The sequence below is a fragment of the Drosophila sechellia genome, chromosome X (assembly GCF_004382195.2).
Source record: "Drosophila sechellia strain sech25 chromosome X, ASM438219v1, whole genome shotgun sequence".
Taxonomy (NCBI): domain Eukaryota; kingdom Metazoa; phylum Arthropoda; class Insecta; order Diptera; family Drosophilidae; genus Drosophila; species Drosophila sechellia.
The window spans coordinates 16,642,490-16,654,137 of record NC_045954.1 but is presented as its reverse complement, the minus strand read 5'-3'; the positions used below and the strand labels follow the sequence as shown (position 1 = coordinate 16,654,137).

Here is an 11,648-nt window from a genome sequence, read left to right as displayed (position 1 = left end):
TTGCCAAATCTTTGATAAAATAATTTTCTTAATAACGTCTTAATTGAATTCAAATTGTTTTATGTAAATCCTGTGCATGGTACATATATTACTAATACATTTGTATTTATTTAAACTTTTTTTAATTGTTAATAGTGGCACACAGACTCGCAAACTTAATCTACAAATTTTTAATTAACAACAAATTGAAAATTGGGGAAAGTATTGTGCGATCTAGTATATAAACGGTTCTGGTATTTATTTTCGGTCTTTTGTACGCTTCAGTCCAATGCCGATAGTATCGAATACGAATCTATTTTTATTCAACTCTGGGGAGTAACGAGGGAGTTTTCGTACAGCACAATAACTAAATTATGAGTATAAATTGTCGATAGCGGCAAACTGTGTTGGCCTGAAGTTAATTGCGTGTCCAAATTGAGAGTTAAATACCGAATAACCGCCAAACGAAGCGGCGATAAACGCAAGCGATAGAGCGGCGAAGAGAGCAAGGTTCCCGCCCGCGTGTTGTGAGAGTGTGCGAGTGGAAGAGGAAAGTGTATGATTAAGTCCAATCGCTCTCCGGCGGTCCAAATACAAAAAAAAACGGAAAAGGAATCAATTAACCGCAGTGCTCAATAAACGGCCAAGGAAGTCAACGGGAAAGGCGATTGATGTGCAATATTTTGTTTGGTTTCATCGAGCAGAGGTGCTGCACGCTGTGATTTCAAACCGAATCACAACCAACACCCAAAAAGGCAACCTGGTCGCGTCATCAGTGGAAGTGGAAAGGCAGTTGCCGCAGCAGAGGCAGAAGCAACGGGAGTAGCAGAAGCAGTGGTTTTCCAGATCCGGTTTTGAGTCCTTCAAGCATGGACAGCAAGGGTCGCAATGTTATCGTCTGTGATAACGGCACTGGGGTAAGATAACGGGAAAGTCACCACCCGCACCGCCCACATCACCCAGAAGCGGAGAAAACAGAGCGCACACACCCACACCATCACCATCGACTGGTGTGTGACACACATTTCGAGTGTTGGCTGCGCTTCTTTCGTTTTCTTCTTCTTGTGGTCTAAGCAGCGCTTCTGCTGCTGCTAAGTCCACTGCTTGCCGGCAAGCGGGCGTTGACGTCGCGGTTAGTGAAGCAGTTGCAGCAGTTGCAATTACGCGATTGCCTCTTCCTCTCCTTCATATTCCGCTTCCCCGCTCTTCTTCTAGCTCTCCGCTTGACTAATCAGTGGATTACTCACGATTCCAGCGTTACTCAGTATCTCCCACACCTACATATTTTTCGAAAAGAGCGACACTGGCACACACCAACACTTCCATAAAATTTCCGACATTCAGTTCTTATCGCAGGCGCAGAATTTTTGTATTGTGATAACGGTCCGATTTCGATAAGCGTTCGATAAACCACAACACTAAAGGCGCAAGCAAATGCTGCACCGAGAAAAATTATATAGCTGGTCTCAAACCAAATAATCAAAAATAATTATTTATTATTATGTTCAACTTTTAAGTACCTGTTGATACTGAAGCATTTCAAATTATTACGTGTTTTGGGCTTAGCTCTCAGTTTCTTATAAATTAAAGTTAAAGTCAGATATCCTTATCTTTGTGCACAAATTTAAGAAATTGTCTGCTATCATATTATTTTAATACTTTTCCATATACACAATAATATATATGTATGTATTTATGACATCTCCATTTATTTTTCAGTTCGTTAAGTGCGGATATGCCGGCAGCAATTTTCCCACCCACATTTTTCCCTCGATGGTGGGGCGACCCATGATTCGGGCGGTCAACAAAATCGGCGACATCGAAGTAAAGGTATGGTCCATCGTACTTACCAATTAAAGTATTTCAAATTAATAAACATGATGAGATAGTATAACCATATACACTACACAAATTCAATTGTGCACACGCCATCAAATACACGAATATCCATATATTATATCATTTTTTTTTTCGATGTAACTACTCCATGACTAGTTAAACGGAAAGAAATACATTTAGCGCATAGAAGTTCACTATCCACCAAATTACCCACCATATTTTTTCACCCCCAACCCATCTGATTTTGGAGTGGAATTGCTCTATTTTCTATTCTGTCTATTAGTGTCGCATATCTACTTACTTCTATATAATTTGTTTTCGATCTACCCCATTTGCATATCGTTTCATTTACCATCTTGATTTCATCTCTTCTGGGGGTCACTTATCCCAACATTGCATTTTTGCTTGAGTTGCATTCGGTCTCGGTGTGTAGGCCCTCATATTATTATACACATGCATACTATATATATATATATTATGGTGAATATATCATGCTAAAAGTTGGTCCGTGGATATCTGATTCTAACCCAGGTTTAGGCATAGCTCAAAGAACTGTGGATATGGGGGCTGAACCCCGCGGACATTGTGCTTTTTTTTAATGCATCACTTGATTTTCGATATATAGATCTTACTTAGAAGTTAGTTTAGACAGAAGAAACATCAAAATCATTAAGAACACATCTTGAATAGCAACAAAAAACGATACAGAAAATAAATATTTTTAAAATTGTAATCTTTCTGTTCTTTTTTAATATTCTTATACATTTTTCTGTTCTTTTTTTCACATATATTTTTAAAAACAAATATTTTGCAGGATTTACATGTCGATGTAAGTCAAGTTTGTATAGTTAAAAAAAAAACAACAAAAACCAAACTCCAAACTACCATTAAGAAATCTAATCACCAAGTAAACATCAAATAATAAAAATTTGTATACGATTGACACAATACGAAAATACCAAAAACCAAAACAACACACGCTTGACAAAATATTGCGAAATTTTCCTGAAGTTCAAGCTGCGCACTTAGGATTTAATTAATTAATTAACTTAACTGTTAACTGTTCACATTTTTCACTAGTTGTTTGCCTTGAATATTTTCCCAACTATATTCCGGCCCCGTCCAACTATCTTGTTGCTTCCTTTTGGCCATCATCTATAATTGTACTCCATCCACAAAACAAAAAAAAAAAACGAATAAAAAAAAAATTAAAAACAAATCTATTAATTCTCATATCGGATAAATCTGAGGCGTGTTTAAAACCGAATTCCAATCGAATCTGTTCAATTTAACGACAAATTTACGTAAATATAATTTTTGTTATTTAACTTTTACTCCTATGTTTTTACCATATACCATTTGTTTCCAAGCCTTTGGTTTTTTGTACATATCTTAAGGCAACCAAATTCAGTTGCTGCTCGTTTTAATTGTGATTTGCTGATTTGAAATTGTTAGGTTCTCGTCTGCATGATATCCTGTGTCTGCTTAGCCCTGTTTTAATCCCTAGTTTGTTTAGCATGTCCCTGTGTTTGCCAGAGTTTCGGAAAGGCAAACCCTTTTCCGGAACTACTCACTCACTGCTGCCTCTTGTTAATCGTTGATTGTTTAGACGAGTTTGGTTGCATTCTTTTAGTGTGCTCGCTGTGATTGTGCCTTCCACCTGTGTATGTCTCCCATACTAATGACTAACCATCCCAGCCTCTAAGCAAATACCCAACCAACCAACCAAACAGTCCAAACCTATCCGAATCCCAATGGCTACCCATTGAGAAAGCTATGGCCACTAACGCTGCGTCCTCTGATGAACGAATTTACAGGATCTGATGGTCGGCGATGAGGCCTCACAGCTGCGATCCCTGCTGGAGGTCTCCTATCCGATGGAGAACGGTGTGGTGCGCAACTGGGACGACATGTGCCACGTGTGGGACTACACGTTCGGTCCCAAAAAGATGGACATCGATCCGACGAACACAAAAATCCTGTTGACCGAGCCGCCCATGAATCCCACAAAGAATCGCGAGAAGATGATTGAGGTGAGTCATACCATATGTTAAAATCCCACTTCAAACTAACGTGGTTTGTTGTGTTTATGTTCACAGGTCATGTTCGAGAAATACGGCTTCGATTCGGCGTACATTGCCATCCAGGCCGTGCTGACGCTATATGCCCAGGGTCTGATCTCCGGCGTGGTGATCGATTCGGGCGATGGTGTGACGCATATTTGTCCCGTCTACGAGGAGTTCGCCCTGCCCCATCTGACGCGACGATTGGACATTGCCGGTCGCGATATCACTCGCTATTTGATAAAGGTTGCTTTGCCTCACAATTACATTATGCCAAACTGTGACTTATACTTTCGCATCTTTCCATGATCATTAGTTATTGTTACTACGTGGCTACGCTTTCAATCATTCCGCCGACTTCGAAACGGTCCGCATAATGAAGGAGAAGCTCTGCTACATTGGCTACGACATCGAGATGGAGCAGCGATTGGCCCTGGAGACGACGGTGCTGGTGGAATCGTACACGCTACCCGACGGTCGTGTTGTCAAGGTCGGCGGCGAAAGATTCGAGGCGCCAGAGGCTCTGTTCCAGCCGCATTTAATCAACGTCGAGGGACCGGGCATTGCGGAACTGGCCTTCAACACCATCCAGGCGGCAGACATCGACATACGGCCCGAACTCTACAAGCACATAGTCCTGTCCGGCGGCTCCACCATGTATCCGGGTCTGCCCAGTCGGCTGGAGCGTGAGATCAAACAGCTGTACCTGGAGCGGGTACTCAAGAACGATACGGAAAAGCTGGCGGTAAGTTGCCAAGTTAAAGCTAAACAATCCACATCGTGTGTAACAAATTGAACGGGCTTACTTTGCAGAAATTCAAAATACGCATTGAGGATCCACCGCGACGCAAGGATATGGTCTTCATCGGCGGAGCTGTTCTGGCGGAGGTGACAAAGGATCGCGACGGCTTCTGGATGTCCAAGCAGGAGTACCAGGAACAGGGTCTCAAAGTATTGCAGAAGCTGCAAAAGATCAGTCACTAGAGGCGGAGTCAGATGCGAAGTCAGTGTGTGTGTGTGTGCGGACCGCGAGAAATAGGATAAAAAAGTGATAGATTTCTTTTCTCTATTTTCTATAAGTTTAAACCTTTCCGATTCACGTGATATATCCGTCTATATATGTTTTTTTTGTTGTGTGTGTGCCTGTGCGAGTGGGCGTGTCTGTTGAGCAGGATTGGTCCACTTGCCCTTAGATTATCAATAAACGCAGACATGCCGTCACTGGTCGTTACCCCCGTACAATATAATGTAATATTTCTTTGAACGCGAAAAGTGTAATTCGATAGTCGCCTAATTTGTGTAACCTTGCGTTTGTGTGTTTAATTGTTTATATTTACGTCTAAAATTCAAACCGCAAACCCCTTTTCTTTAATGAATACATATATATAACTATATATATACATATACATTTACATATATAAATTCAAAGTGCGGCGATATTTTTGTAAACGCAAAATGTTTCATTTCCAGCGAGTATTTCACATTAAGTATTAACTAGGCCAAGTCTGCTAGTAGCAGCAACTAAAATCGTGTGTTTAAGACAGAGAGAGAGAGAGAGAGAGACGGAAATATTACGAGGAAGTTGCATAGCACAGAAGGAGAGAGCGCGAGTTCGGTCGTTAACTAAATACACTGATTGATTCGATCCCGTCTACTCCCGACACTCGAACTTAAACTAAGCATTTCTGGCTTGTCTCCAACTAGATAAAGATGAAGTTACCGATAACGATACAGATGATAATCGAAGTCACAAGATTACGCATTTACGTTGCCCCATATAATCGAAAGTACCATCAGCCGAAGTGTTAAATTTGATTTAATTTCCTCACCTGCCTTTTCTAGTTAGTTGCAATTTGATGATTGTTGGGTCGCAACTATCGGCATATGAATAGTATATACATATATGTGTGATCCATATACATATATCCCGTATATGTAAATTGAATGTGGAATGCCAATTATCTAAGTGAATGCAAAAAACCTAATTATGTATGATGTGTACTGTATACTGTAGTCTAAAGCTAAATCGCATACGACTTTTTTATGGTTTTTTTTTTTACCAAATTAAAGCAAAACAAAAATCACAACAAGAGACCATGCTATAGTCGAGTTCGCCGACTATCAGATACCCGAAAAGAGTTGTTTGGCAAATCGATAGAAATTTAAGAGACTAATAAAAATATGAAAAAAATATCAAAACTTGTTTTTAAAAGGGAGGTAACATTGGTCAACAAACTCTAGAATCTCAACCTTCTAACTTTAATAGTTCTTGAGATCTCGACTCGGCTTGATCCTGATCAAGAATATATATACTTTATATGGTCGAAAACGCTTCCTTCTACTTGTTACATACAGTATGTCACGAAACTGTTTACACACTGTGTAATCAGTTGAATCAAGAAACTGTTTACACACTGCGTAATCAGTTGAATATTTCACAGTGTGTAAACAGTTTCTTGACATACTGTATGTACTCATCAACGAATTTAGTATACCCTTCTTGTCTACGAGAAACGGGAATAAAAATTTCTTAACTCTATTACATTTACAAGGGACACATATTTTAGTTGTATTTTGTATTCTTGTTTCATTCAAATAAATTGTTAAATTATTTTTGCCTGCATATTGAAATTTAAGTTGGCAACAATGGCCTTAGCGAATGCACCTTCCACAGTTAGCAAATACACCTAGCCTTGCAGCTTAGCGAGTGTATGAACCTTGTGCAGACAGCGTTGCCACTTTCGATTAACATCGACTTACAGTAATCGTGTTCAGCTGTTCAACTTGCAAGCTAAATTGAAATAAATCAAAGCCGGCAAAAAAAATTCATCGACTTGCCGCAACATTGCCGCAATTAAATGCTGCAAAATGGATATTATATTTTCCCAGGATGTGCACGATGAACAGAAGTTCCTCGATTGCGCGGAGAAACTGAAGTACAACGAGTTTTGGGCGGTAAGGACTTGCTTTGTACATAAATCCTTATATACACGTTTTAATGGCTTAAATCTTGGTTTTATAGAAAATGTTTGTATTATACAATAAGCGCAGCGATGGGGATGTGTTTGAGCTAATGCCCGATGACCGGTTGACACAGTTACTCTACGGATGGGGGGTTTGCCACCTGCCTATCAGGGATTCCGAGTCCCTAAAGGATCCAGAGCTGTGTCACATGGTCAGGGTTTTGCTCTACCACTCGCTGCTGATGTGGTTTAGCGAAGAGTGGAAGACCTGCTCCGAAGTCCGCAAGCTGCTTTTGCTCAACAGCCTCAACAAGGCAGTGCCGGCATTCCGCCAGATTGGTGACCTGCCCAATATCAACTGGTCGTACGTTCTGCAGCTCCAAACGCAGCCCTGGAGCCTGCCCTACCTGGAGCAGCTTTTCCTTAACCTGAACCTGAACAAACAAGACGCCATCGAATACACAGTTCAAGAGGCATCAGAAGAAGGTAAGCCATTACTAAGGATTACCCTCAAGGATTTATCTAATCATTGCCAATTTCTTAGACGTTGCTTTCCTCATGCAGGAAGGGGTATCCCTGGCCCTGCTGCGACTAGTCCAGCTCTTTAACGCCGGCAACTTTGAGGCTGTGAACCAGTTGGCGCTTCGGATGCTGGGTGCTTGGCTGAAAATCCACCATAATGCCCCACTTGTGTCCTTTGAAGGGGATGAAAACACAATTACACTAATCGGTCATCTATACCTCTTGGCTGCCTTTGTTAGAGATGATAAGCAAGGCTATGTGATTGATCATTTGGTAAGGAAAACATCCATCATGTAACTAACATATCAAACTAAATGTCATCTTAAAACCACCGTGTAGATGACCGACATAAGGTTCTATGTCCAGATCTCGGCCGGATTATCGATCCCATCTGGAATTTCATATACGCCATCTCGGCTTATTGCCGAGGTTTGCGTGCGTCTTCGATTCGAAAAGAATGGGTTTTTTGAGAAAATTGGATTTAGGAAATTTAAACTCAGTCTGGCCACTTCATTTGCCGTCATACTGGATGCCTACTCCAGCTATGTGCTGGGGAATCTCTTGATGGATCTTCAGGCGCTTAACGAGCACGATTTCCTGGAGCACCTGCCACAGTACAAAAAGCTAATGAATCGCTATGTAGAGGAGCGGGAGAGCAGCGAGCGCTTCCTTCTAAACGAGCTCAAGAAGATGGAACAACAGCGAAACAGCTCCACTAAACCACATGTAGTAGACCTAAATCTCAACTACCAGCAGCACATATGCAAGGGAAACCGAGCCAGCAACATAAACAACTACAACTGGGATGACGACGAAGAGATTCAGCCTCAGGTGGGCGAAGAACAAGAAGAACAAAAAGATCCAGTTTTTCAAAAGGTACCAAACAATGAGGAAGTTTTGAGCTATGTGTACAAACTGCTGGCAGAACGGGTAAGTGATGAGAACTAACAAAAGCAACACATTCACTAAACACAGCCCTTTTTTAATTAGGATTTTTCCGGCTGGAGGTTTGCTAAGATTGCCCTGCTGCTGAAAATCATTGGGCAACAAATAAATGCATTAGAAATATGGAGATATCACTCCGGATTAACCGTTGATTTTATGCTTGATTTGGAGCAAAAGATGTCTGCAAGCTATGCTGACCTAGCCAAATTGTTCTCCGACCATGGGTTTATGGAGGCAGAATTCTGGCTGACTGCTTTCTATCTCCACCCCACATCATCAAATTATAACGAAGTGAAGCGCTGTTCGTGGGCCATGAAAAATCGACAGGAGGAGGGCGGGCTCCCTGCTCCAGCGCCTAGCAACGTCAAGTACGAATTGCTGAGCTCCACCATCGACGTGCACCAGATTATGACCATAACAAACCATGAAGATCCAGTGTCCGACTACGATAATATAAACAAGTCGCTGAAGGCGTTGCGTCTTCCCAGCCACATGACCAAAGACCTCCTAAACGTGGTCTTCCAACCGCGAAATAAACAATACTCATGGGCTCTCGATTGGCACACGCTACACGAGCGTTGCGATGCCCTACTCAAAAGCCAGGAGCTGAAGAGAAAATTTGTGTCTCTTTACATGGCCGAGTCATGCGACGACTTGAAATATCTCCAGATCGACTATGCCAAGTACAGGAATAGACCACAGTTGGACTATGGCACCATAGAAGAGGGCTACGAAAATGCGACTAATCTCTCGAATGAAGAGGGAGAAGCTGAACCAACGCAAGCAGTGGATGATAAAGCAGAGAAAGCCAAGGAGCAGAAAAAGCGACACGCACAACGCAAATTTTGGTATGAAGGTTAGCAACGAAATTTTTTTCTTTTAACAACTTTTATTAATGATTAGCTTCAGTTAAACTAATGATTTAAATTTAAAATCCCTCAGTTTCGGAAGATGAGGAAGAGGCTGCCTCAAGTGATTCCGAACCCTGCTACTCAGGAAATGGACGCCGGACTGGGATGAGAGCTGCAGCCATTGCAGCCAAAGCCAAATTGTTTAAAATGAGAGAGACATCGAATAAGCACTTTGTTGCAAAGACCGTCGTCAAGAAACAGCCAAAAATCACAGTCCAGCCTAAAAAACAAAAAACAGAAATGTTTTCGGAAGACGAGGAGGAGGCTGCCTCAAGTGCTTCGAAGCCCTGCTACACAGGAAATGGCCGCCGGACTGGGATTAGAGCCGCAGCCATTGCAGCCAAAGCCAAATTGTCTGCAATGTCCTCTTCAGAAACATCGAAAAAGCACTTTGTTACACAGCCCGTCGTCAAGGAGCAGACAAAAGTCGCAGTCCAGCCTAAAAAACTAAAATCAGTAATGTTTTCAGAAGGCGAGGATAAGTCTTCATCCACCGATACGGAGCACTACTACACCCGAAATGGCCGCCTGAATCGGATTAGAGCCGCAGCCACTGCAACCAAAGCCAATTTGCCTGAAATGGATCGACAAGTGCGCGGTGGTCGACGATCGATCTCTCTAGAGACATCGGATAAGCATTCTGATACACAGCCCGTCGTCGAGGAGGGGCCAAAAATCGCAGTACAGCCGCAAAATCAACGAAAGCGTACGTTTGCCGAGCTGATAGAGTCACGACCCAAGTTTACCAATGTAACCGAAGGTTTTAAGCCGATTCCCGACATATGGAATTTCAACAAGGAAGAGCTGCAGAATGTGGTTAGCGGGCCCAACGACATGGTAGAGTGCAGCTCGATCATGGACAAAATGAAGCTATTGAAGAACCTCAAAATGTCGAAATCTGCAAAAGCAGCCGGTCAGCCATGTCCACAGCTAGTTCGCACAGGATCAGAAACTGAAAGCGTTAACTCCGAAACTTCCACGATGGCTACACACGACTTCAACGTGGAGGGGACCAGTGTAAGTTCCTCCGGTGAAGGTAAAGAGCAAACACCTTCGCCGACCGCGAACTCTGATTTAAGCACAGACCCGGAAGTGTTGAAGCCCACCAATGAGACTGAGGCGCAAATGATCAATGGCGCCCTAAAAACTACAAACGTGCCACAGAAGACTCTGGACTTACAGTTCTTGTCCAAGAAGCCTATAAAAACTGTATAACAGACCCAGGAGCCCCCAGGAGATGTCATAGGAACTAGTGATCTCAAACAGGTTCCCCTAAATAGCCTGTTCGAAGTAGATGGACTGGAAGCAAGACAGGCGGACCGAAAGCCAAAAAAACCGAACAAACGGAACAGGATCTACCAAATACTAGACAACAGAAAGATAAGCTCCATATGCAACGCCTTTTTTTTTTGTTATTTCTTTATTTACATATATACCATAACTATGTAACAATTTATTATTTAGCCTCGGTGTTAGTTGAGATGTGAAACCGGATAATGGAACCCGGATCGCGCGGTACTGCCGCAAGACCCGCAGGGTCTTCATGACGGACACAACCTCCCATGTCCTCGGAGTGTCCAGCATTAGGGGTACCAAATACTCGGAATCCCACGATCTTGGTGCTTTCCGGAAGAGCGAACTGTAGAGCCATGTGAGACTCTGGTCGTGAAACCGAACTCTCTGGAGCCTGACCTGCATCAAGTAACCTGGGACCTAAAAACCAAGTGACCGTGTTGGTGACCATGGAGATCGCGTCCAGCGTCGACAATTCCTCCGGAATCCATACTGGTTTGTAGAAAGTCCCCTTGCAGCCGCTATTGCTTCGTCGAGCCTCGCTGCGATCACCTTCTCGAAGACCTTGCCCCTTGACCTTGTCCAGCAGGCAGGTGGGTACGAGAAGGGGTCAGCCGGGGGCTTGGTCAGGAGCAGGAGTTTCTAGCGCTTCCCTCGCTTAAAGATTTGTTGAACAAATCCGCGTTGTCCTTCGAATGCATGGACAACAGCAGCCTTGTTTGGGATCCGATCGGATCCTGGCGCCTTTCTGGTTTTGAGGCTTCTTGCAGCCGCCAGAATCTTGGGCTACGTGACCGACCGTAATTCTCCGCTTGACCTTATCTGACAAGTGGGAATGGTCTCCTCCACCCTCGCTGCCATTTTATCCGCTGCTGCGTTCGCACAGTCCGCTTCGTCGACCGTCAGGTAGTGGAGAGAGCCGTCGAACTCCTCTAGTCTCATGGTGTCCTGTCGGTAGGCTTTAGGTGGCTGCGGCCACCACGCTGCTGTCGAGTGGTCTTGTGCCGATTTCGACCTCCTTGATACCCAAAGCGTGTCAGTGTTCTGTGAGGTTGATAATTAATCCTGTGCCGGTATGCTGGTTGTCCTCGCTGAGGAGGGCCTCTGAGAGTTGAGCGTCCTCGAATATCGCA

The 11,648-nt window shown here is 43.2% G+C and overlaps 2 protein-coding genes across 3 annotated transcripts; both read left to right on the top strand.

Annotated features, from left to right (window-relative positions):
• Positions 1–304: 304 nt before the first annotated feature.
• On the top strand, positions 305–5,330 carry LOC6617952 (actin-related protein 2). 2 transcript variants are annotated; one of them, XM_002042224.2, is made up of 7 exons: positions 305–896; positions 1,699–1,809; positions 2,633–2,647; positions 3,636–3,851; positions 3,918–4,127; positions 4,198–4,626; positions 4,695–5,330. In XM_002042224.2, the coding sequence occupies exons 1-7, from the start codon at positions 849–851 to the stop codon at positions 4,863–4,865; spliced, it is 1,200 nt and encodes a 399-aa protein (XP_002042260.2). In that variant the 5' UTR covers positions 305–848; the 3' UTR covers positions 4,866–5,330. The 2 variants fall into 2 exon arrangements, with proteins under 2 accessions (XP_002042260.2, XP_032582705.1); XM_032726814.1 differs by lacking the exon at positions 2,633–2,647 and having other exon boundaries at positions 306–896.
• Positions 5,331–6,671: 1,341 nt separating this feature from the next.
• Positions 6,672–10,664, top strand: LOC6617951. Its single transcript, XM_032725719.1, has 6 exons — positions 6,672–6,836; positions 6,904–7,330; positions 7,389–7,639; positions 7,706–8,296; positions 8,357–9,167; positions 9,254–10,664. Exons 1-6 carry the CDS (start codon positions 6,750–6,752, stop codon positions 10,435–10,437), a joined length of 3,351 nt encoding a protein of 1,116 aa, XP_032581610.1. The 5' UTR covers positions 6,672–6,749; the 3' UTR covers positions 10,438–10,664.
• The last annotated feature ends 984 nt before the right edge of the window (positions 10,665–11,648 follow it).